This window comes from Idiotropiscis lumnitzeri, chromosome 17, assembly GCF_059441095.1.
Source record: "Idiotropiscis lumnitzeri isolate Australia: NSW breed Sydney's pygmy pipehorse chromosome 17, RoL_Ilum_1.0, whole genome shotgun sequence".
In the NCBI taxonomy this organism is placed as follows: Eukaryota; Metazoa; Chordata; class Actinopteri; order Syngnathiformes; family Syngnathidae; genus Idiotropiscis; species Idiotropiscis lumnitzeri.
In genome coordinates, this window is record NC_142407.1 from 3,464,356 (window position 1) to 3,491,416 (window position 27,061).

A 27,061-nucleotide genomic window follows, 5' to 3' on the forward strand; every position below is an offset into this window, starting at 1 on the left:
AATAGGAGACAAGTCTGGACTGCCAGTCAATTAATTGCAATGCTTTACCACAGTATTGTAACCCGTCCAGAATGCGGACTTGTCAGACCACAGCACACTTTTCCACTCAGATGAGCTTGGTCCCAAAGAAGTGGCTTTCATTTTGTATGGTAGAATTTAAATTTGCATTTGTTGATGTAATAATAATATTCCCTTTATTAGTCCCACAATGGGGAAATTCGAGATTCGAACCCAGGCCTCCTGGGGAGACTGGGTCCGGAACGCGGCGCCTTAGACCACTCGGCCATCCTGGCAGCCATAATAATATTCCCTTTATTAGTCCCACAATGGGGAAATTCGAGATTCGAACCCAGGCCTCCTGGGTAGACTGGGTCCTGAACGCGGCGCCTTAGACCACTCGGCCATCAGTATTAAATAATAATTTTCAGAAGAGTTCCTGAGCCCACATGGCATCATCCGTTCTTTTTTTTTTTTAAAAGCAGTGCCGCTTGAGAGATGAGAGCTTACAGGCATTCTCTGTTGGTTTTTAGCCATCTTGCTTTGGTCCAGAGATTTCTTATGAATTTCAAAATGGACTGTAGATGATATCCCTAAATCCCTTTTAATTGTATATCGGAAACTGTTGCTCTGAAACTGTTGGACCATGAGCTGGTCACAATGTGGTAAACCTCACCCCATCATTACCAACAGAAGCTTTTTTGTCGTTATACAATAAGTAAGGTACACAATTGTGGAATTTTGAAGTGCTAGTCATATCTAAGTAACCATCTATGGAGGATTTATTTAATTCCACATTTAATTGATAAACGAAACATTTAATTATTGACATTATTTATTTATTTAATGGTGCATTTATTTATTGATCTAATTAATTTAATTCCATATTTAATGTCTGAATGAAAGATGAATTAATTTATAACCATTTTTATTAAATATTTCATTGTGTATTAATTTATTTAATTTTGGCACTTTCAGTCCTTCATAACCATCAAGCACGTAACTGGTTTTATTTTTGTAAACGTTTCAGAATTAACCAAAGGTTTTTGGATTTAGTTAGATCGTGACGTGCATTGTCCTTTTTAGGGTATTGAGCGCCTCTATGTGGTCATAAAAAGAACTACAAGTATATGAAACAGTCCAAGAGTGAACTCTGAAGTGTGAGAACAATAATAGTAGAAAGTTTCAAAGCCAGTCTGGTCGCCTGGGAAATCTCGTGATACTTTTCGTGACTCACGTCGCAGCAAGCCGCACCTTTGCGTTGACTTCCGTCATAAATCGCACATTCCTTGGCGCACGCTTGACAACTTGCCACACGGCACAAGTTGTGGCTTGCACTATACAACGAACAAACAAATAAAATGACTGTCGGTAGACTTTTTTCCCTAATCAGATACACGCATGTGATACTCGTGGTTGCGCCACAACAATGTGATATTGTGGTTTGGTTAGTGCTCGCATGGCCATAAACACTCCTGATGCAAATTCTGTCTGCCTGCTGCTTGTGACAAGGGAGGAATTGCTCTTCCTGCCTTGTGCTGGTCTCTTCTCCTTCTGGACGCAAAATGGGAGGGGACTGAACTGAAGTGTACATAACAACGTACGTGAGACGAGTGGAGACGAAGTCTTGAATGAAACGCTGGATCGCGGTGAAGCGATAACATGGTTTTATGTGTGACTGGGAATCAGGTCGTCGAGGATGTTTCGGAGCCGAGAATGCTGTGAGCTGCGAGCTGCTGCTGCTTTCTTTTTTAGCTGAGAGTGAGTATGAGAAGGCAACAGCACTGCTGGGCCTGCTGCTCGACGCTTAACTAAATCCGTATATTGCATCATTGCCGATGAAATCTGCATATTTGACTTTGATGTACTTGTGTAAATTGATAATAATAATAATAATATTCCCTTTATTAGTCCCACAATGGGGAAATTCGAGATTCGAACCCAGGCCTCCTGGGGAGACTGGGTCCTGAACGCGGCGCCTTAGACCACTCGGCCACCCAACAACGATTGTTACGTGTATTGACTTTCTTGGGGAATGTCGCGCTGTAAAAAATGTAAATGGGTGGAGACGACGTACAGATTTTGGCGTACAGTTCAGTGGCAACTACAGAGAACATTTACTTCCAAAATTAGGATTTAAACCTCAAAACATTCTACAAATTGTTTATTTGAGTTATAATTCATGGGGAACTTCTACTAACTCATTATTGACTGACCAATTCATTTGGTACACCTGCACAATGGAACGCTTTGGTTGCATTGCTCAAAGGAAAGACTGAATAATTTTCTAAAATTAATATAATTGCGACCCCACTCCTTTTAATATGCGGTGATTTTTTTTCATGGTCCTCTTACATATGTGTGCTCTTGTGTGAGTGTATCACACTTCTGCAGTAAAGTATCCGATGTATTGTAGACGTAAATGTTTTGGTCTTAGGTTAACTTTACGCTTAGAAAAGGCGAATGAACCATGGGACACAGTTTAATTTTATATATATATATATATATATATATATATATATATATATATATATATATATATATATATATATATATATATATATATATGTATATGTATATGTATATATATGTATATGTATATGTGTGTATATGCACACACCCACTCACGTGCACACATATAGATCTACAACAGCCAAACATGTGAATTTCAGTAAATTTCGTGTTGCATGTCATGCATGTGCATGGAAACAATACTTCTGATTGAGTGCTGGTGACAATTTATTCTTGCTCAATTGCTGACATTCTTTTCTGTCTCATTTCCCATTCTTGGATGAAATTGTTTTATATTTTTTTTTCTGCTTAGTTGACTACTAAAACGAGTCTGTTTCATTTATTACTAAGTAGCAAGCGCATCAAGACAGGAAGTGATCACAATGAATGCCTCCATTGGCCCCTGGCTTTGAGTGTTGTACTTGGTATTGTGGTGTCGGCTCCTATACAGACATCTTATTGTCTCTTTCTTCTGTCAAATCATGCTAATGTTCGCAACACATTTTGAAGGAATTTGACTGAACAGAAGAGAGTAAAATGTTAAGTGGTTAAAGTTCCTCTTATGTGAATAATTCTTAAAATATCTTGCATCATAAATGTAAACAACTCTAAAAACGGTTGGGTAAAAAAAATAACCCAGTTATCGTACAAACAGACCAATACTTACCCCAAACCTTCTGGATTGTTTTGCACGATAGATCCCATAAAATTAGTTTGTTTAGTGCAAAACAACCCAGAAAATTGGGTTGATTTGTAGAAAACGGCCTAGAAAGTTGGGTCAGATTGACCCAATTTGCGATCTGGTCCCTTTTTGACACAAATTGGGTTATTTTTCTATTTTATTTTAGTTAGTATTTAGTATTTGAGTGTTCGAGCAGAATACATTGCTTGTGTGAAAATATTTTAGTCAAGTATTTTTCTATTATGTGCCTGCTCGTGTTCTCCACGATACAGGTGTCAAACTGTCAGGTTTGATAGGGTTTGATAAGCATTTTTTTGTTTACCCCACTGAGTGTAAAATGCTCACATCGACCAAAACTATTCATCCTTTTTAATATTGAATGTTATTTAATGCTCACAAACAATGTACGAGTCCGTAAAGTTTTGAGTGCAATGAAATGCTGTGGGAAAATCTGCTGTTTTTCCTGCCTAATCTTTCATTGCCCTGCCCCCAGCTCACTTTCTCTTTTTTCTCTGCATCTACTCGACGGGCCTCCCTTTCCTTTCCCTGTTTCCCAGGAAACATTCAAAGACACCCACTCACACACACACACGCATGCGCGCACACACACGATACAAAGGTGTTCACGCACATTTGCTCAAAAATGTGTTCTGCTGTTCTCTTTCAAAATGAGATTCCCCCGATAAACCCACTTTCATCACCAAAGTAACAAAATCACTCACTTTTATAAACTACTCTGTATTTCTTCTGTTCAAGCACAGTAGAGTTGTTTACGCACGAATGCCTGCAGTAGCAATTTAAACACGCAAAGCCCGCACAGGACACAAAGGTTCCGACCTGTCCCCACCGTCCTCCGATGTATGCACATATCGTACACGCCACAAAGGCTGGTTAGAATGGGAGCCAGACATCTTGTGAACAAAAGCGGTCTTCAGCCGCAAGTTGACATCTAATCGACAATGCATGCAACTCACTGACATGCTTCGCTGAAGTATTGGCAAGCAAGAATGCAGCCTTACGGGACACCCACTGAAGGTCTGCATTTGCAGCAGGTTCAAAGCGAGGCATGTGCAGGCCGCCGAGCATCATGTGGAGATTCCATGCCGGGATACAGGGCGCTTTGTGGGGATAAAGCCAGAGAACCCCTCTAAGAAACAATGCCACCAGGTCATGGCTACCCGCTGGGCCTTTATCAACTCTGGCGTGTCGGTCTAAGATTGCCGCCACATAGACCTTAAGACTAGTTTGAGAGCAAAATCGACCACTGCTCCGCGAAACGATCCCAAATTGTGTGCACCATCTCCGGGTGGAGGTGCCACTCCCCTGGAGGGAGGAATCTGACGGGAGAGAGTCCGCAAGGCAATTCCGATCCCCAGGCAGATTCACAAGCCGCAGATTGACCAGACGGGGGCAGCCCACCTGAGAAAGCGCTGGGAGGCCTGCAACAGGCGGGCGGACCTCGTGCCGCCCGCGTGGTTGATATGGAAGATGGTCGAAGGAACGGCAAAAGTGCATGAGAGCCAGGTGCACGCAGCTCCAGCACATTGATGTGGTCGGCACCATCCCGCGCAGACCACCATCCTCAAGCAATCCTATGTTGCCAAACAGCACCCCATTCTGTGAGGCTGCCATCTGTGTGGGACTACACCCAGTGGGACGTCCCTTGACAGGAAAACCTGGTCCCTCCTAGGAGCCCAAGCAAGGAGACACTGTCGTGACACCCGGAGCTTCCGGAAATGATGCCATTGGCGTCCAAGCAAAAGCCATTCAGCCACCTCTGCAGCAGGCGCAACGACAGCAGACCCAGCGGTACAATAGCCGCCATGGAGGTAAGCTTGCCCAAAAGTCGCAAAAAGGTGTCGTACGGCAGCAGTCTGTTCTCCCGAAAAAGTGTAAGCAGGACATTGTCCACACAGTGAGAGGATTGTTGGACCCGCATAGTTGTGGTGTTCAACATCATACCAAAAAAGGTCGTCCTCTGAGAGGGAGTCGGAGTAGACTTGGGCAAATTATCAAATCATGTGGGACTCATGAACTAGAATGGATGTATCCCGTACCACCTGAGCCCTTGAGGGTACGCAGATTAGCCAGTCGTCCAGGTAGGGCAACACTGTCACGCTCACAGCATGCAAGGACGCAAGAGCAGCCTTCACAAAATTAGTGAAAACCCTTGGGGCAAGGGAGAGCCCGAAAGGTAGCATGCTGAACTGCCAGAGACGGCCTCTGTGGCTGAACCTGAGAAAGCATCTATGGTGAGGCACAATTGGGATGTGGAAGTAGGCGTCCTTCAGGTCGACAGACGTCAACGTCTCCCCCAGGCGACCATCCGTATGACGTTGGCTGTTGTAGGGCTGGGCGATATGACCTAAAATCAATATCGCGATAAATTAAGCAAATTTACCTCGATAACGATAAATGCACGATAAATTTCTGCCTGTGGACCAAACTCAAAATAAATGGAGGAAATGCATATTAACTGTTTTTTTTAATTGACCAACTGGTACACATTACTTTCAATGAAAAATAAAAGTACAAAAATCATTTGTATAAACATTCCAAATAGCTTGCTTTGCATGACTTGAACAATGTCACAAAGAACAGGAGAAAAGGAGTACCTCTCGCAAAATCTTTTCTGCAAATAGATTGCGCCAAGATGCTGTAATGCCATGTGCAAATGCCTAGATTTGTGTGAAGGTCTCTTGTAAACAATATAAATAATGCTATGTGCAAAGGAGCTAGTTTGGTCGGCAAATAAAATGCTAAATAAAATGGGAAAAAAGTCAAAGCAAATAAACAAGTGTGCATCATCGGGAAAATGTGCTGTCTCGAGTACTCTGGTGCGCAGTCGCCACTTGTCGTCTATGTAATGCACAGTCAGGCTCAAACAGGGATCCATGTTGCGACTCGACCACAAGTCGGATGTGGACGCAAAATGCTTGACATGTCTAAACTCCCGTCCCGATGTTGTCCATATTGGGAAGTACGGTTTGTGACAAATATTTTCGTACCTCTTGCCGGCTACTTTCATGAGACGTTTAAATCCTGCGCGCTCCACGGTAACTGGAGGAGCTATATCTTTAGCTATGTGCTCGGATATCGCGTCCACCTCCTAGACGTTCCCACGTATGGTGTCGCCTCCGTTATGGGCTGTTGTCACTGGTCGAACCTTTCTTCTCACTTTGAACATTCAGCACAGCATGGTTGTCTTGTGGGTGGTGAAAAAGAAAATGTTGGATGCGCTGTTTTGGATGCTTACGACGCACTTTGCAGTTTGTGTTCTTTTGTTCACACATCGTCTTTATGGAATCCAAAACATTTCCAAACGACAGAGGTCGAATTTCTTTTCGGGACAAGCGCAACAGGAACAACTTCAATTAACGTTACTTCATCTTCAGCCGAGTCAGCCGCTTCTAGATTTGAATGGCCAGCTACGACCGCGTCGTCTTGTTTTCTTTTTTTTGTTCAGCTGAGTGGAGTCACGTGACTACAGCCGCTGGAGTCTTAAAGGGGCATGAACATAGCCGCAGACAGAAAAGACTTCTTTTTTTTAATCACCGAATTTACCGACATGGGCACAAAGTTGTCGGTCATTGTATTAAATTTCGGTAACGGTAAATTTTCGGTTTATCGCCCAGCCCTAGGCTGTAGTCAGCAGAAGGAACAGTAACACTATCAAGGAATGGTTGAGCCCCATCTGGCATCCACCGTTTTTTTTTTTTTTTTTCAGCACGAGGAAATAAGTCGAATAGAAGCCCCCGGGTGAACCAGAAGACCCACCGACACAATTGCGCCCTAGGTCAGGAGGGCGGATGGCTGCTGGTGTGGTACCCAGGCCTTTGTCGGGTTGGTGATGGTGGTTTCCCTGACCCGACTGTAGACAGGGGGCCGGTGTTGGAATTGGAGCTTGTACCCATGAGACAAGATGGAGACTACCGAGCTGTCCAGAACATGAGCCGCCCAATACCTGAGCTGCTGGTGAGAAAAGTAACCGATGGCCGTCCCAGAGACCTCGGGCCGGAGGGACGGTGGACGGGACCTGTAGGTCGGGACTGCCCGGGTGGCAAGCGGGAAGAGGTGCGAAAGTCCACAGGGAATAGACTACTATTAAGGCTTAAAAGCTGCTGCCTTGTCTTGCGAGATCAGTCCATTCTCTCCAGAGTCCCCACCGCAGCCAAACCAAAATGTTCCCAGTGTTCCACGGGAACACTACGGAGAGCCCTCTGAGAGGCCTCAGTTAGGGGGGACTGCACCAGCCACACCTGGCGGCGCGCTTGAACCAAAAAGGACAATCTTCCGCCCATGCTCTCTGGGCATGAAAGCGCAAGCCTGTAGAGCCACGTCAGCGAAGGGTACGGCAGCGACTCAGAGAGAGCAAGCATCACGTCAGCTAAAGAATTACCAATGCGTTGTAGGATCTTGTACGATGGTCATTGGTCACCCGACACTGGAGTCGAGGACAATGAAGGGTCTCCTCAGGGGACACGATGAGGGACGCAATGGCTGGTCCCACGGCAGGCACGCATGAGATTCAAGCCGGCACCAGCAACATTATGCATTGCCGCCAAAGGCACGGCCGTCGGAGAGAAAGCTGGGAGAGGAACCCAGTATCTCCCCAACAAGCGTGCAACTCCCTCTGATAGTCCCCAGACGCAGGGACAAAAAAGGCAGAAGGGGGCCGCGTGTGCTGATAGAAAGCACTTTCCGGCGCCGACTGAGCCTGACATGTCGACTTGCAGGCGGTCCAAGAAATTCTGCAGGACTGCCTGCATCGAGGCATCCCCCGCCTCGTTGGATGAACTCTGAGCAGAGCAGCGTGAGCCCGGTCCCAAAGTGCCAGATGCCGGGTCACTCTCAAGATCATGAATAAGCCACACCGAAGCCGCCAGAGAAACGGCACCTTCCTCTGGAACTAGCACTGGGATGGGAGGAGAGGAGAGGAGGAGAGAAGGAAGCGTAGACACCACCTACACAGCAGGCGCAAGTAGACTACGCACAAACAGGAGCCGCACCGCGACACATGCGGCAATTATTAAGTCGCAATGAATAAATAAAGGAGTCAATTACCACACCTTACGATGGGAGGTTAGAGTCCGCGATCACGCGAGGTGTCAAAAGAAGGACGCCACAGCGTCGCTAAACAAAATGAAACACCGTCGCAGCCTTAGTAGGGCAAAATTACGCTGACCGACCTACACAAGGCTCCCAGTGGCAGGAGGAAAGCATCAAGAGACAAGTCCTTAATACCTCAAGGTAGAAAACGCAGGGGTACGCAAACTACCAAGCGAGAAGAAAAGGGCGGTCGAGGGAATGAAATATAACCTGCTTTGATCTGGCAAACCAGAGATCACAAAGACTCTAAGAAAACTACCAGAATCTTGATGGAATCCATTTAGTGCCAGATTATATGCTTACTGGAAGCTTTTAAAGTTTTTCACAAAGCCTAAGTGTCCTAACAATCCTTTATGGAACTATAGTGCATTTTGCCTGAATCACAGATGCTGGGTAATGATTTCTTTTCATGCTTGTCTTTGCAGCAGTGTAGCTGGTAGTTGCAACCATAATGGCCACTCCGGAGGATGAGATTGAGCCACCTTCTCAGGCCTCTGCAGCCCAAGTTCTTGAGAAAAGACGATTCTCTTCTGACCTTCGTATTCTGGGACAAGACGAGATTGACAAACTCTTTTCCGCCACCGGTAAGAAAAAAAATACCTGATCACTTCCAGAGGGTATTGTCTATGGAATAAATTAACTGCATGTATTTCTACTTTTTCAAAACAGATGGCCGTCCTTTTAGTGTGATACATCATCTTCCAGAATTAAAGGAGGAGGGTATACCTTATTTAATACCTGGCATCCCTATCACATGTAGAGTGGATAACACAGAAAGATACACTACTCGCTCTAAGGTACAGTAAATGTGTTATTGTGTGAATGCTGAGTTAAAAGCATCACAATTATTGCTATTTCGTCAAAACTATGCATTTAGGTACCAAAACTATTAAGTTGTTCTCCTTGGGAAACTATTATATTTGCACATCATTTTAAAATGTATTATACAATACATAGAAATAGAAATAGAAATCCCATGTTGATTATATCATGATTTCATATAAAATTGACTTTCCCATCATGGGTTACCACAGTCAGTTACTTACCTGATTTACACTGGATACCATTCCTGACGCAACTCACCCATTTTTTATGTACCGTATTTTTACGGCCATACGACGCGCTGCCTCAAAGGGCGCAACACCAGTTGAGGGTGCTATTTCCGTCTTTAATGCATGTACTAGGCGCGCCGCATTACAAGGCGCCTGCTCGCGCTAGCACGTCCGCGCTGATCAATCAGCCCAGTAGGGGTCCTTCCTCTTCCTCCAGATCCACTGGCTACTTCTTTCAGCCGCTTTAGAGAGCGATCTGACTGTGTGCCGCAGAGCCTGTCCATGGATGCCCAGGTCTTTCAGCAGCTTGATGGTTGATGAGGCCAGAAACCCTCTGCATCCAACTTCGACGGGATAGACCTTGGCTTTCCACCCTCGTTGTTGTGCGTCCGCCGCCAGTTCAGTGTAGCGCAACTTCTTACGCTCATAGGCCTCTTCAACTGCATTTACCCACGGGACTGTGAGCTCTGCAATGTAGACAGTCTTCAATGAATGGGACCACAGCACTAAGTCTGGCCTTAGGGTGGTGGTTGCAATCTCTGCTGGGAAGATTAGTTGCTGACCTATGTCGACCAGCATCTTCCAATCCCGAGCCTTGGTTAGCTGACCAACTTCTGGCTTGAGAAAAGGATGTTTGGGCTTTTTCTGTCCCTCTCGGACAAATTTTGGTGCTGTAATGGTAGTGGTGGCTCTTAAGGGCAAGGAGTTGATGGTATTTCTCTTGCTTTCAAGCACTGCTGCCAAGCTCTTGAGGACCTGGTTGTGCCTCCAGGTATAGCGGCCTTGTGTGAGGCTGGTCTTACAACCAGTCAGGATGTGTTTGAGAGTTGCTGGTGTTGGGCAGAGCGCACAGGTTGGATCTTCGCCATACCACTGGTGGAGGTTTTTTGGGGATGGGAGCACGTCATTGGTAGCTCTGATGATGAAGCTGATGTTGCTAGCTTCCATCTCCCAGAGATCCCTCCAGCCAAGCTTTCTTTTCTCCAGGCCTTCCCACCTCATCCACTGTCCCTGCTTGGCAAGCGAGACAGCCTTTGCAGACCTTTCAGCCTCTTCCTGGCGGCGCACCTCCTCCACGACCATTTTTTTCCTTTCTGCGGTTGGTGCCGTTTCACTGATGGTCCGGTCTCTGGAGTCCGTCAGCGTCATCTGTAGTCTCACTTTAGAGCACTTGTATTCTTCAGTGAGACTTGTGATGGGCAGTTCGAGGACTCCTTTGCCATAGAGGCTGATGTTATTCAGACAGCGTGGGACACCAAGCCACTGTTTCACATATACTGTGATGGCTCGCTCCATCTTCTCCACAGTTGTTAGTGGGACCTCGTAGACAGTGAGTGGCCACATCATCCGAGGGAGAAGCCCAAATTGCAGACACCAGAGCTTGAGCTTCCCTGGTAGTGGAGTCTTGTTGATGTTGTTCAGGCCGTTGATGATATCCTGTCTTAGCTGCTGCACCTGGTCTTTATCCTTAAGACTTGAGTCATACCATCTGCCCAGGCTTTTGACAGGTTGTTCTCCCACCGTTGGTATTGGTTCGTCACCAATGCAGAACTTCACGTCTTTTAGCTCTCCCTTGATTATCGCGATGCTATGTGACTTGTTCGGCTTGATTTTCATCTGGGCCCAGCTGATGTTTTCCTGCAGCTTACCAAGTAGCCGCCTGGTGCAAGCTGCAGTGGTGGTCAGAGTGGTCATGTCGTCCATATATGCTCGGACGGGTGGAAGGCGGATCCCGTTCCTGGTTCGCTCACCCCCCGCCACCCATTTTGAGGCCCTGATGATGACCTCCATGGCCATTGTAAAGGCCAGGGGTGAGATCGTGCAACCTGCCATGATGCCTACTTCTACTTGCTGCCATGATGTTTTGAAGTCGGGTGTTGTGAAGCACAGCTGCAGGTCTTCAAAGTAGGATTTTACCAAAGTAGTGATGGATGTTGGAACGCGGAAGAAGTTGAAGGACTCCCAGAGAAGGCTATGCGGAACTGAACCAAAGGCATTGGCTAGGTCGAGAAAGATGACATGAAGATCCCCTTTGTTCTTCTTCGCTGCTTGAATCTGATGCCAGATCATACTGGTGTGCTCCAAGCAGCCAGAGAATCCAGAAATTCCAGCCTTCTGTACGGATGTGTCAATGTACTCGTTCTTCTCCAGGTAGGTGGACAGCCTTTGTGTCAAGACGCTGAAAAAGATTTTCCCCGTCAACGTTGAGAAGGCTGATTGGCCGAAATTGACTGATATCTGCCGCGTCCTTCTCTTTTGGAATTAGTACACCTCCAGCCCTTCGCCATGCCTTTGGTATTATCCCCTTCTGCCAGACGATTCTCATTAGCCTCCAAAGATAGCGTAGGACATCTGGTGAGTTCTTGTAGAGCTTATGTGGCACTCCATTTGGTCCTGGTGCAGATCCTGATCTTGCACGCCACACCATGTTCTCCACTTCTTTCCATTTTGGAGGGCCGGTCTCGATGTTGACCTCTGGTGGTCGAATGGGGGGGATATCATGTGGGATGGCTAGCTGTTCATGCCTTTTCGTGTCTTGGTAGACCTTTTCCAGGTGCTCTTCAAGTTCCTTCTTTGAAGTTTTCAGGAAGCCGCTTTTGTCCTTAGCGAAGAGATCTTTGACAAACTTGAAGGGATTTTTATAGAACCGGGTTCTTGTGTGTTCCTTCTTCCTGCGAAGTTTCCTCAAGTTCTCTGCTCTTCGTAAGGTTTTCAACCGGAGCTTGATGTCCCCCTGGAGCAGCATGAGACCTTCTCTCTCTGGATCAGAAGCTTTTCTCCACTGTTTCCGCAGGTCCCTTCTTTCCCTGATCAGTCTCTCTATCTCTTGTTGCCTCCTAGGTTTGGTTGGTGGTGGTATTTTGTTGGTGGTATTCCAGCTGTTCACTCCAAAGCGCTCCTCTCCATAGTGGTAGATGATGTCACCGATGTGTTCCAGCTTTTTCTCTGCAGTGCCCACTTGTTGCTCCAAGATTTTCACCAGGTCGTTATTGACGGTTTCCCACTCTCTCTTCTCAATAGTTTTGGGCCACTTCACACTCGGTCTGTGCCCTTTGATCTTGTTCTCTTTGGGAGGTCTCTGTGGCTGGGTGGGTTCTACCTCCTGCAGTTCTGTGTTTATAATACCCTCCTCAGTGACAGGGGTGCTGATGCTCTGCAAACTTTGGGTTTTTTCCCGTCGCTGTGCTTCACTCGACTGATTTGACGCATTACAAACACCATAGTCACATAATGTATAAGGTCAATTAGAAGCATAGATGACTCAGACTTTGACCAGCAGAGTGTGCTAACATGCACTCCGAACAGCCCAATGAGTAAAAGGGTTGATGGACGCGAGTGATGCTTAGTCCATATAATGGGCGCGCCGCTCTACAAGGCGCTTTGTTTGTTTTGGGCAAGATTAGGGACTTTAAAGAGCGCCCTATGGCCCGGAAAATACGGTATTTATTTATTATTTTGTCTGTGCTTAGCTCTGGCTGTGTGAAACTGCCCGGGAATTGCCAGCATGAAAGGCAGCAGCATAACCAGCAGTGCATCATAATTTTATTAATATGTTTTGCAATATAATTTAAACAATAATTTCAATGTTTATTGGCATTGAGGCCTTTACTTGTTCAAAAGTTAGAGACACAGCAGAGACCAGTACAGGATTTGAAATACTTTATCTTAGATTTGTTTTCCTTCTTCATATCTAAGCAGTCGCAAATCTCGATTCTGATCATGATCCCTAGAGGGAATATATGCTTGGTGTCTAGGTGTCGCTATGATATGTTTATTGGTCTAATTTCTCTAGGTCCATGTAGGCACCCTGTACACAGTGTTGCTAACTCATGGTCAATTCCACTGGACGGTAAAGAGGAAGTACAAGCACTTCCAAGAGTTGCATCGAGACCTTTACAACCACAGGATGATGATTCACCTCCTTCCTTTGGGAAGGTCAGCGCAACTGATTATTCAAATGATTCTTGACAGATTTACAGGTTGTTTTGAGGCAGAAAATGTCCGATGTTTTTGTGTGACTATTCAAATGTCTCTTCCAGATTTGCAAAGGAGAGGCAACAGCTGAGGGCCATGTCTGAGGAAATGCCAAGCCTACGGGGGACTCAGCGCACCAGAATGACCTCCAGCAAAATGGTATCAGGAAAAAAAACCCGTCATATTACATACATGCACATGCAGGAACTCCCACAATTTTTAGCCTGTCCTTAAAAACAAAGACAGTCTAGTGTTATGAATAAAAAAAAAACACTTTGAGCATTGTGTGTGTAGATTGGTTCCGTTATTGTATTGATACTAAATCCTTTTTCAGAACAACAGTTGGCAATTTAATTATATTTTTTACGGAAACACAGAAACATGAAATGGTGGTGGTCAGCGCTGTCTGATTGCACTTGTTCACTTTATTTTCCTACTTCTCTGTTGCAGAAATACCTTGAAGAGTATCTGAATGACCTGCTGGAGAGTCAGTTTTGTAGGAATGACCACAGCATGGTAAGAGATAAAAAACAAAGACATGGCAGTGTAATCAAGTGATGTTGATTAACTCATTTGCATGTTTTCTTCATTTTCCACCCCTCAAGCTGGAGTTCCTCTCAGTTGGTGCTCTCTCCTTCATTAAAGATCTTGGGCCCAAAGGCTTGTAAGCGGTGTCCTTAGACTGCTGTATTTGTATGTTAGTAATGGACATGGAAAGCAGGAAAAATATTAAGTGCATGTTATTGATTTACTGTGCTGCGTGTGCGCTTAGGGAAGGGCCCATCTTCAAGAGGTCAGGGGGTCACCGCGTTCAAGGTTTGAATTGCATCGGTCATCATCAGATTTGCTTCCGCTGGTCACGCCGCTGGCTGGTGGTGAAAGATTCTTTCTTGATGTACATGAACCGTGAAAACGGACGCATCAACTTTGTTTTGCTGTTCGACCCCGAGTTCAATGTGAAAGTGGGCCGTGCTTACACTGGCACGAAATATGGAGTCTGCATCGAGAACTTCACTCGGTAAATCTGCTCTGCGTTTGCTGAAAGAATGCACATCCGTTTTGTCTCTGCTGATGTTCCTCACTTGCTGCTTTCAGGAATCTGATCATCAAATGCAGTAGCTATCGACAAACACACTGGTGGAGTCATGAAATCAACCGGCTTGCGGCAACCTGCCATTTCCTCAAAGTCCAACGCTTTGAGGGATTTGCTCCTCCGCGGAACAACACATTAACTAAATGGTATCTTGTGTAATTTGTTTTGAGTGCATTGTCTTTTAGCGTTCATGTGAATGTGAATATCATTTGTGGGGAATTGTCATCGTCGAAGGTATGTAAACGGCTGTGACTACTTTGCTGACCTTGCTGATGCGCTCGAGCAAGCAAAAGAGGAAATCTTTATCACAGATTGGTGGTAAGTGCTCGGTTTCTTTTTTTGTTTTGTTTTTTTTTAATGGTGAGTTTACTTTTGAGGTCATCATAATATGATATTTTTAATAATGTCAGGCTAAGCCCTGAAGTGTTCCTTAAAAGACCAGCCACTGATAACGTCTGGCGCTTGGATGAAGTACTCAAACGCAAAGCAGTGAGTATTATTTATGATGATCTTCATTTTCTAGTGTGATGTGTTTCTTTCTCATAAAGTCTTAAATGATTCTTTTTTTTCTTCAATCAAAACCAAATTCTGTATTAATGCTGTTGTAAAGAATTGTGACAAATTGCAGATTAAATGAATAAACAGTCCATCATCCATATACTACTAACAGCAGCTACCTGCAAAACTTTGCATGCTATCTACTGTAGACTATACTGTACTGTAAACAAAGCATTGGATTTGATTCAAACAAAGTCACACAAAACAGCATCTCAACAGCCTTTCTCAGGGATCAAATTGGAGTAATATAAGAAATATAAAATGCCAACAAAGTGCAAATGAAATGGGTCAAAATAATGGACTGTCATATCGAGGTTGTGGTTACTGAGAGAAGTCCAGTAATCACCGGTGAACGCGACTGCTTCCGCCTTCTCCGCTTCTTGCGAGTCTTGAATGCGGGTTGCAATGGTGTATGTCGAGGACAATTCGTAAGTGAAGTCGTTGGACGCAATGCGAAGTACTTCAGTCAGACCTTCGTCCTCCACGAAGCTAACACGCAGTGGCCACCCACTTAGCTACGGCTTCGGCAAGTCTCTTTTTAGTTGATCCATCCATCGGTTTCTGTCGCAAATTATCCATGGATGCTTGCATGGATTTGACAAGCGGCTGGAGAATTGGCATCAGCGGTGTGTTTGTTTATTAGGCCAAGATGAGTCTTAATCTCTCTTTAAAAAAATTGTCGGCGATATAAGGGAGTTGGATTAATTCCATTAATAATGCGTTTTTCTGGCACCTCTAATATATATATATATATATATATATATATATATATATATATATATATATATATATTTATTTTTTTTTAAAGCATTTTTGAAGGTGTGCCGCTACTTCGCACCTATATATATATATATATATATATATATATATATATATATATATATATATAGGTGCGAAGTATATATATATATATACGGTGTTTTTTTTTTTTTTTTTTTTTTTTAAGGTGCTACTTCGCGGATTTTCAGTTTTCGCGGGTGGTCTTGGTCCCCATTAACCGCGATAACCGGGGGTTCACTGTATAGTGTGTATGTGTTTAAATTTTTTTTTAAATATAATTTCCCTGCAGGAACAAGGAATCAAAGTGTGTGTTCTGCTTTACAAAGAGGTGGAGCTCGCACTTGGCATCAATAGTGAGCACAGTAAGAGGACTCTTATGGACATGCATCCAAACATCAAGGTTTGTCATTTCTGGACTCAAAGTTATTAATTAGAAAAGAAAGCTAGTTTTTAAATGTATTTTTTCTCCTTCAACAGGTAATGAGACATCCTGACCATGTGTCATCTGTGGTGTTCCTTTGGGCTCACCATGAAAAGATGGTGGCCATTGACCAAACTGTAGCCTTTGTCGGGGGAATCGACCTGGCCTTTGGGAGGTGGGACGACAGTCAGTACCGGCTAGCTGACCTTGACTCAACCGACATTGCTGAAAAGGTGACAGAGACAGAGCCACAAGGAGGGACGGATGTAAGACTTGGCCAAGTTATTTTTTGTGATTAGGCAGTGAATGAGCATATTGTTCATGTTCATTGTGCACAGTCACACTTCCTTTTTGTACTCACTGACTAGGTTCACCAGGAGAATGGTTCTGCTGGTCCAAAACCAACTGACAATCAAACACCGGAGGTTGTGGACCTGACAGGCAACACTAAGCTGTGGCTAGGCAAAGACTACAGTAACTTTATTAGGAAAGACTGGGTCCAGCTAGACAGACCATTTGAAGGTATAACTCCACACCAAATTGACACCTCTAGAGCTTGAAGGATTACAGTTTTTTAATTTTTTTATTTTTAATATTTTCAGATAACATCGAACGTACCAGAGTTCCTCGCATGCCGTGGCGCGATCTGTCAGCGGCTCTTCATGGCAGTGCTGCCAGGGATGTGGCTCGTCACTTCATCCAGCGCTGGAACTTCACAAAGGTCAAAGTTGGGAAAAGTTTGGCAGTGTTATTTTTTGTAACTGTGCAGATACTCTTGGCCATACAACTACAGGATGGAAATTTGGAGGAAAAGCAGTCATGCTGCAACAGAAATGGGTTTGGAATGTTCCAATAAATTTGGAACCTAAACTATTTAGGTGAGCTAGCTCAACCACATATTAGTTGGAAAGGTACGTTTAGCAGTTGTTTTTAAAGTTTGTTAAAATCTGCAGAATGTTTCATTTGAAAATTGTTGGGAATACATAAATAAGGGTGGCTATTTTAAGTGTAAATAAGGCATATTTTATATTTTGGGTCATTATAAGATGAATGTTTTTGCTACCACAAGATTTTGACTGTGATTCACAATATTAACAATAAAGTAGTAAAGTAATAATGCATAATTTGTTTCATTACACGGGACATGTAAAAAAACTTTTGGATATTGATTTTAAGCGGAAGCTCAAAATGACCTGCCTTTTATTTGCTTTGTCTTTGCAGATTTTCAAAATCAAATACAAGGACAATTTCTACCCCTACCTCCTCCCCAAATCTCATTGCTCTGCTGACACGTTGTCTTTCACTGTGCCTGGATCCAAGAAGGCCAAAGTGCAGGTATAGTATTTGCTCACATACAGTATTTTAACTTCAGTCAATGTCGATTGGCAAACAAAACTTACTAAGTAATATCTTAGAAGTCATCATTTTATATGACGCTGTACTTTAAAAGCAGTCACACAACACAGTAATGTAAAAGCTAATGCAGAGCTGCGTCTGTTGCCGTTCCTTTCTTACATGTAACTTTCCATCACTGCAGGGTTCAGTTGTTTTTGCTTTATGATTCTTAAACCTTCACAAATCCGTACTTTATCCTATGCATATACTGTATTCTCTTCAGCCCAATTGGTGAAGCTTGTTCCCACACTTTGTTAGTTCTCTTACACATGGACGTTTTTATGGGCAATACCAGTGGCGGGCCGTGCATTTCACACATATGCCTTTAGTCCAACTTGAATAAATCCCCCTCATATTACCAACATTTACAACACTACAGCTGGAGAAATAATATACAGAAAGACTTACACACTATTGAGTGTTGGATGACCTAGCTTTTCTTGAAAGGTCCATCTTGAAAATGGCCTCAAAGGTGCATCTGCAGTTAAATCCACACTTTTCGCCCCTTCCGCCATGGTGGTTTAAAAAAAAACAAGAATATATTTTAGATTTTCGAACGGTCGCCGATTACGACTTGTGTTGATTCCACATAGCGCTGACCCCTCACGAGTGAGTATCCAATAACAAGCCGGGTTCATCACCTTCAACGTAAGGCCAGCGAGAAGACCTTACTGTCATCAACTCGTGATTTGATTGGCTATCGTAACTGTCTATCAACTATAAGCACCCCTCTCACACACAGAGTAGACGCCCGCATGATTGTATCTGAAGGCCTCGGACGAATAGTGCGTGCCACTGGTATTATAAAAAACGCCTGTCAACACGAGCTTGCTGAATTCTGATTGGATAAAAACTCGAACCTAAAAATTCAACACTAGAATATAATATGACATCAATGTAAAGAATATGATCATGATTTTGAAGGCCTTGACGGCCCACATCTGGGCAATACCATGTACTCCAGCTTTGCTGGGGAACAGTGTTAAGCCTTGAATGAAACTTAACATAGATTGAAGGAAGTCAGAGGAAAACAAAAGCTGTCCGAGAGTCGATTTGTTACATTTTCAACAGGACTTGCTGTGCATGTGGCGCATGCCAAGCCTTTTCAGTAACACTGACGTTACAATTGTCATATTAGGCAGCTAGCAATAAAAGAAGAGCTCGTTGACCAGGTGTCAGTTACTTAATGTGTTTGCCTGTAACTTGAACTACATTCTGCAATAGCATCCCTATATAGCACCGTTTTTGGGTAACGTTTCAGATGTTTTCAGGATTCAAAAACCTCAAGCTAAGGCTGCAATTTATTTGCTTCTTAGTTTTTTACCCCTGCAAGACTAAATAAGAACTGTATGCATCTTATGTTTGACGAAATTGAATGCATCAAAAACTATAATGATTAAAAAAGCACATTCAGCTTCCATCACTATTGATCATCAATTTTTCTAACTGTTATAATCATCTGAAAGAATGCTTTCTAATAAATAGCAACAGTTTGGATCCCTGACTTGAATTTTCAGAAAATATAATGATTGCTCATCATTTTCCTAGGTGTTACGTTCTGCAGATCGTTGGTCTACTGGAACTTGTGAGAACTCAATTCTAAATGCCTACATCCATACCATTGAGAACAGTCAGCACTACATTTACATTGAGGTAAGGTAGCAAAGGAATGAGGAACGTGTGCCTGATGTCTTTAGGTTGTGTTAACTTCTTGTCCAGGGTCAAATATTTCATTCACTGTACTAAAAAGTCGCACAGCAACATTCATTGCAGTATTCCCCGTGACATGTTTAAACCAGTTCACGCTATGTAAAAGGTAAGATGGTCTGAGGAAGTGGGAGTGTTTTGTGCTTGCTCACAAAGCAGCATTGTTACTTTGCATTCAGTTTATGCTAGTGACAGTCACTGTGTGATTCTAATCTTGATGTGTCCTGAGTATAAATGCAGCCGCACCTGCCAGCAAGCAAGCAGTTTTAGCCTTCGCCTCACACTGAGCCACCATCTGCTTTTTACTGCTATTAGAACCAGTTCTTCATCAGCTGTGCCGATGGCAAGACGGTCTACAATGGAATCGGTGATGCCATTGTGAACCGAATACTTCGTGCTTACAGGTCTGTCCACTGTAACAAAACCTTGTATTTTGATGGATAGCTATGCAAATGTGAAAGCATGCAAAATTTATTTTGTCTGTGTTTTATAAAATATAAATGAAGCATGTAAAACAAATAAGACAAAAAGGCAAACGTAGAATTGTGAAATACTAATCTAGTAAAAGATAATAGCAGAAACTATTTGTTGTTTTTCATACAGAGAGCAGAAGAAATATAGAGTGTATGTGGTGATCCCACTATTACCTGGATTTGAGGGAGACATCAGTACCGGAGGTGGAAATGCGATCCAAGCCATTCTTCACTTCACTTACAGGTGAAGCCTTTTCATTTCTTATTTGCACGCAGCCAGTTCAGAGACGCATCTGTTTTAAGAAATTCTGATTCCTTCAAATATGTTTTTAATCCTACATGACTGATATTAATTGAGCTTTGTCGCTAAAGACACAGCAAGCTACAAATGCTGAGACATCAAACGCCCAGTTATCCTGTAGTCTATAACCTCCATTTAGTACTACTAGAGTGGTAGATGCTTACCTAATGAGCTTTATAGATACTGTTGCTGCAATCGACTTGTAAACCTGGTCCATGTTTGGAAGGAGACAAAATGTTGAATCATGGATCAGTCAATTAAAATATTACTTTTGTCCTTTTCTTTAAAAGGGAAGTCAACCCCCACATTTTCTTTACAAGAAGATGATCTCTGCAGCCCCACTGGTCTAATCACGACATTCTGATTGATATCGTTTGGTGAATATGAGTTGAGTAATAAAATCCACCAATTTTTGTCACTTAATCTTGACTGAACACAACATCACAGTTACTTAGGGCTGAGGTAACAACCAATCAACTTCTGAAAACAGGTGTGCCGTGATAGGTCGCTACTTGAGCCCTGACGAACTGTGATGTCATTTTCAGTTGACAGAAAGTGGCAAAATGGCTAAAAATGGGTGAATTCTGCTGCTTCACACAGTCCAAAAATGCAAGATTAATCAGAATGTTTTGTTTAGACTAGTGGATGCGTCTAGAACTTATGATTGTGAAGGCAATTTTGGGGTTGACTTCTCCTTTAAGTACCCAGTTTGACTTGATCCTTATAAATATCATAGGACTATATGCCGGGGCGAACAGTCCATCCTGTCAAGACTCAGTGAAAGTGAGTGTTCTCCTCTTCTTATATTCCAATTTCTTAAATCCATCTCATCCCATTAAACTGCACCTGTCCGCTTGTAACCTCTTTCTCTCCCTTTGTTTTGTGTTGCCCCTTTAAACAAAGACACTGTTCTTAGGTATCTGCACAGTCTGTCTCCATTTTCATTCTTCACCTGCTTGACATTCATTCTAAATACAGTATGTATTCAATTGGGAATTTGTTTGAACCTGGTATCAAATAGTCAACGTGATTCTGTTGTGCTTCCCAGTGGAGGACAGGTGGACTGAGTACATCACAGTCTGTGGTCTGAGAACAAAGGCGGAGCTCTCCCAGTCGCTTGTCACTGAGCTCATCTATGTTCACAGCAAGACCCTCATTGCAGATGACCGCTGCTATATAATTGGTGAGTCACCTACTGCAAGTTCAAAGTCAGAGGTTCTTGGGTCATTGATGCACATTGATACTTGTCATCGATTTAATTGGACAACTAGAAGTTATCTGATTGCATTTGAATGATGCTAAGTGATGTTGACACTGAGCAAAAATGTCAAAGAAATGAATGAGGGGCAATAACATTAGATAATGCTTGCAGTATATTACTTAATCCCCCCAGTCTAGATAACCATGCTTGTTTTAATTTTGTATTATGACTACAAAACAAGTACAGCATATGGTTATTGTTGCTACTTGTTGAGGATTCATACTTAAAGGAGAATACTAATTTCTCAGTAAGTGCTCATACACTCCAATTTGATCCCAGGATCAGCCAACATCAATGATCGCAGCATGCTGGGGAGCCGAGACAGTGAGCTGGCAGTGTTTGTGGAAGATGAAGAGAGGATCCCATCCATCATGGGAGGGGAGGAGTACGAAGCAGGACCCCTTACACTTGCTCTGCGCAAAGAGTGCTTCAGGTCAGGACGCAAGATGATGCTTCAAAAGACTGCCTGTCTTCACTCACATAGCTTTGGAACTTCATCTTAAACCAAATTACTATTTCCAAATTTGTACTTTACGCCCTGATGACAAAATTTACACTTGGTTCCTATTTTACTAACCGGTATTTCTCTTCTGTTCAGTGTTCTTGTTGGAGCTGCTTCGGACCCCAGCATCAATATTGATGATCCAATCAGTGATGACTTGTTCTTCTTAGTGTGGAATTCTGCTGCCCAACTGAATGCCACTATTTACAATAAGGTATCAATGAAACCTCGGATGTTTTATAATAAAAACTTGTCTTGCAGACCTTTCAACATCTATATTGTGATGTATCCTATCATTAATTTACAATATCCACCACCAGCATCATTTGCGGCACTCTGATTTTCATATAACGCTTTTTGTAAGACTATTTATTCCACACATTTTGTTATTTAATCGTTTCATGTATTTTTTAACATTTTTAAAGGACTATGAGGTGTTTTTGCTGTTGTTTTTACACTTAGATATTGTGATAGAAACGTTTTGGCTCCAAATTATGGGTAAACTGACCTGTTTTTCAAGACACAAGCCATCACTACAAATTACTGAGTCAGATGTGAAAGTCGTCTTTTCGTGTCACTCTTTGTACTGCCTCCAGGTGGCCAAGGCACACACACCCGGAGAAGCACAATGCCAATTGAATCGTATCCAAAAAATGGCAAATTCTGTTTAATTCTTTACACGCTATTAATTATTACTATATGCTTTTATAATGTACAATGTTACAGAGTACTATTTTCCAAATAACTCATTAATTTGTGGGGTGTGGCGGGAATGGATTTTCAATTCAATTCACTTCTTTGGGGAAAGGTAATTAGAAAGTTTTGAGTTACGAGCGTGGCCATGGAATGAATTAAATTCATATCTTGAAGCATCATCTTAAATTGGTTATCACACAATTGCTATTCCAATCGTCATTCTGTTGGAATTGTTGAAAAAAAATGCTGCAATGATATAGTTGTATCGGAAATGTTCCACGAGTCCTTTCCAACTTTATGAGCCGTGTTCTACTATAAATAATGTGTCATTTAAAGGGGAAATACACCCAAAATGTGTTTCTACAGTAATATGTTCTATACAGCCCCACTAGTCCAAACATGACATTCTGATTAATATTGCATTTACAGAATACAAGTTAAGCGGTAAAATCCACCCATTTCAGGGGGTGGCAATTTTGTCACATTTTCCAACTGAAAATTACATCACAGTTGCTCAGGGCTCTGATAAAGATCAATCATGGCTCTGTCTCAGAAAATAGGTTAGCAGTGATTGGTCATTACCTGAGCGGGGAGCATCTGTGATGTCATTTTCAGTTGACAGAAGTGACAAAATGGCCACCAAGTGAGATAGCTAAAAACTAGTGGATTTTGTTGTTTAACTCGTATTCTGCAAAAGCATATTCCACAAAATTAATCAGAATGCCATGTTGAGACTAGTAGAGGCAAATATAACATTTTATTGCAAAGATTTTTGGGTTGACTTCCCTTTTGTCATTTGTCACTCTCTTAATCTTGTCTCCCAATCTCTGCTTCTGGGTACAGGTCTTTTGCTGCCTACCTTGTAATTCTGTCCACAATGTACAAGAGCTGAAGGAGTACACCAGCAAGGAGCGCCTGAGTGACACAGACCCTGAAAAAGCCCGAGAGGAGCTCAAGGCAGTCAAAGGACTGCTGGTCCACTTCCCTTTAAAGTTCTTGTGTGAAGAGAACCTGCTGCCTCCGCTGGCCACCAGAGAGGGCATGGCCCCTGTCGGGCTGTGGACGTAGCTGCAGGACAGTCCATTCAGACTACGAGGTAACAGTTGAGGGCTAAGTTTCAACTAACATTGTGTACAATAGACTCACAGTAAATGTCGGCAACCTTGCCTTATCAGTGGTGAGTAAAATCCAACTTTGTTCATATTGACCACTGAAATTTAGACTTCATGATTGGCACGATGTGAGACGATTTGGTTGACGTTAACTGGCCAGTTTTTTGTTTTTGTTTTTTTTTAGCATTTGCTTTTCTATGTCCACAATTCATCTCACAGGATTTGGGTACTCACTGTACTGTACATTTATTGGAGCGCGGTTTTTAGATGGGGTGGGTCTTCCCTGTTTCTTTCTCACTGTCTCTCTCTCTCTCCCTCTGACGCTTCACCTCTCACTGCAGTGCCAGCAAATCTGTTAGAAAATGTGTGGTTGTTATGGTGATGGATACAAAGGAATGGCAGGCTATTAGCTGAGAAATAGACTGGGTGATACAAGTGGGAATAAGACGTGTCCACTTATGCAAGTGCAATTTACGTTTTAAATATTTTATTAAGATGTTTGCAGATTTACTGTTCCTTGTTTTCAGGAAGTGGTCAAGTCCAAACTGATCTTTACAATTGTGTGTTCTATGCGGTCCCACTCGTCTAAACAGAATATTCTGATTAATATTGTGTTTGTGGACTATAAATTAAGCAACAAAATCCACTTTTTATCCATTTCAGGGGACGAAGATTTTGCCACTTAGTGTCGACTGAAATTAACATCACAGCTCCCAAGGGCACAGCTTGTGAATGTCATATGACCAAACCCAGAAAACAGATGAGCCGTCATTGGTTGTTACCTGTGGCCTTATGCACTCTTATGTTAGAAAGTGGCAAAATAGCCGTCCCCCGCCCCCTATTGATCAGAATCCAGTGTTACGACTAGTGGGGGAGGATAGAACATATCGTATAGAGATTTTTATCTTGACTTCCCCTTTAAGGTACCATCGCCACTACTTAAATTGTTGAATTCATCTTGGACATTCCACCGTCTATTTCACTTTGAGTAAAAATTGAAGCATTGATGTTTGAATTATTGAGCCAATTGGACTCCACAATTCTGTCCATCTACCTTCCATGTTAACAGTATGTTAACAGTATGCTCATTTAACGTAGGAAGACGTATTTTTTTTATTTAATTTTTTTTATGAACAGTATTTATGTTACATTCATCATAACACTGTACACTACTGAGTTGTCTTTATAGTGCCGTCATATAACCACAAAAATGTTGCAACAGACATTTAGTATGTCACATTGGCCATAGCACTGATCTAAATACTCTTTGTAAGTGATGTATTTATTTAACTTTAGATTTCTGTAGTGACGCGTGTGGCATCCAAAGTGTGATGTAAAAATACAAGTCTAGCCAATTAAAGCTTGTTGTTGCCATGTTATTTTGAGACTATCATTGAGCAATCAAGTCATGAAGCTGAACAAATGCAGCATTAGTCCAAGACAAATTCCAGTAGCAGATTTAAAAACACTGCAATGATTCCACAGAGGGTGCACTCAATGATGTTTACTGTTTGCAGACAAATTGTGCTTGTTGTGATGGAAATGACAACTCCTTTTTAAAATGGACAATACAACCTGTGGTTCCACCGTTATTTTAGGTCACTATTATCATTGTATTTGTCTCACCTAGTCCACTGTATGATAATGATTGCCCCGGCTTTTAAAAATTTACATTATATGATTCACACCTTTTGTACTCTCTGTTAGCAATATCCACCCAGATGTGTTTACATTTGAGGCTCGTGCTTGGCTAACTTCTCACGATTAGTCAAGCAGATTAGTCCATTACCATAGTTTCCTCATTTAACTGTCCAATGAGTGTCTGAAAAAAGATGGCTATGTATATTTTTATTTTGATGAATGCTAAATTGATGTGTGCAAACCTCTAAAGCCAGCAATATTGGACAGACTGCATTATGAAGTGCCTGACTCATTACCAGCGTCAACACCCACGAGTGTCGTTCTTTGTGAAGCACCTCAGAAGTGCCGGTCTTACTGGGTACAATGTGATTATTTACATCCTCCTCATACATGGTTGTGATATATCGACAAGTGACCCTAGAAAATACCTTCTATGATGATTACTTTATTGCACTAACACCATTTTTCACTACCAGATTTCACAAATGCATCACTATTGTGCTTTTTTTCAAATCATGTTCTTATCTACAATATGTAAATTTCTGTTTAGGTCATTCCTGCCTTATGAATTGTCACGAATGCTCAGGATTTGATATGTATCTTTGATGTATCAAGTATCTCTCTACAATGAATATATATAAAACCTCAATATTTCACAAAGCACCAAAATCCACCCCTGAGTTATGCCATACCGAGTTGTTTTTGTGAACAACCCAATTGTTGAATTGAACTCTTGCTGAGCAGCTGTGAAACTCAGTGATCCATGCATTATTTACAAGCACATCATGATATGTTGGACAAAAAAGAAAGGACTGCTTTAATTTGGAGACACCAACGGACTTAAAGGATGACAGACAAAAAATAGCAAATGCAACAAAAGACAAAATGGATGACACTTGGATGTTGGCAATGGTTGTACTAGTTGAATAAATAATATCTTAGCTTGTGTTTGACACTAATTGTGTTCATTGGGTGAATTTTTTTTTAATTACTGAAAATAATTTAACTTTTTTCACCTATCCATGCCAGTGATGTGTAGTGACAGGCAGAACAATTTAATATGGTTCCACTACTTTCACTAATCATTCTTTCACTACATTGTATACCCTTTTTGTGACATAATCTAAAATATATGCCATGGCTCAATAAAGGTTGGAAACACTGTTCAAATGCTGTGATTACCAGGGTTGTAGTACTTTGGGAGTAGTTTGTATTTACTTTTTTTATTTAATTCAATTTTAATTTGTTTTTAGAGTAGGGGAATACTTAATTTAGTTTTTGTTCTATTTTTTTTCATTTCAGTTTTTTTTAATGTGGACTATTGGTCCAATTGAAGATGGAAAACAACCTCACTCTTGTGTGATTAAGGAAACTACAATTCGCAAACGACTGTTTACTCTTTCCTTGTTCTATATGAATGTACAGCATTACCAAAATAAAGAAATTTAAAATTAAGCCCAAAAGGTCATGCAGTTGACAAAGAAGAAAACAAAGGACATTTTGTTTAACATTTTATAACTGTAAGACATAGTTTCTGTTTTTATTTTGTTAAAGGCATTAATGCATGCCAAATGTAAATCGTTTTTTCTTCTACCCATGCCAGCGACCTTTAGTGATAGGCAAAACAATGAAATGCTCTTCCAGGTGTCGATTTATTTGGTTGTTTTGGTCATGTGCTATGATTATTTTTTTCCTAGTATAAAACATAAGCCTTAACGCAATCCATCATGAGAAAGATCGAAATGTCCATCCAACAGGAGCGGAACATGCGAATCTGTCATGATGACGTCACATT

General features: G+C 42.2%; 1 protein-coding gene across 2 annotated transcripts; it reads left to right on the forward strand.

Moving 5' to 3' along the window:
- The first annotated feature begins 1,366 nt into the window (after positions 1 to 1,366).
- pld2 (phospholipase D2) lies at positions 1,367 to 26,225 on the forward strand. Of its 2 annotated transcripts, none has more exons than XM_088279721.1 (24): positions 1,367 to 1,758; positions 8,725 to 8,883; positions 8,969 to 9,096; positions 13,145 to 13,287; positions 13,392 to 13,485; positions 13,777 to 13,842; positions 13,932 to 13,990; positions 14,099 to 14,344; positions 14,422 to 14,565; positions 14,654 to 14,737; positions 14,830 to 14,908; positions 16,047 to 16,157; positions 16,235 to 16,444; positions 16,547 to 16,700; positions 16,781 to 16,899; positions 17,400 to 17,513; positions 19,122 to 19,226; positions 19,596 to 19,684; positions 19,884 to 19,997; positions 20,791 to 20,837; positions 21,103 to 21,237; positions 21,595 to 21,748; positions 21,914 to 22,031; positions 23,357 to 26,225. In XM_088279721.1, the coding sequence occupies exons 2-24, from the start codon at positions 8,751 to 8,753 to the stop codon at positions 23,579 to 23,581; spliced, it is 2,871 nt and encodes a 956-aa protein (XP_088135847.1). In that variant the 5' UTR covers positions 1,367 to 1,758; positions 8,725 to 8,750; the 3' UTR covers positions 23,582 to 26,225. The 2 variants fall into 2 exon arrangements, with proteins under 2 accessions (XP_088135847.1, XP_088135848.1); XM_088279722.1 differs by having other exon boundaries at positions 1,368 to 1,758; positions 16,556 to 16,700.
- The last annotated feature ends 836 nt before the right edge of the window (positions 26,226 to 27,061 follow it).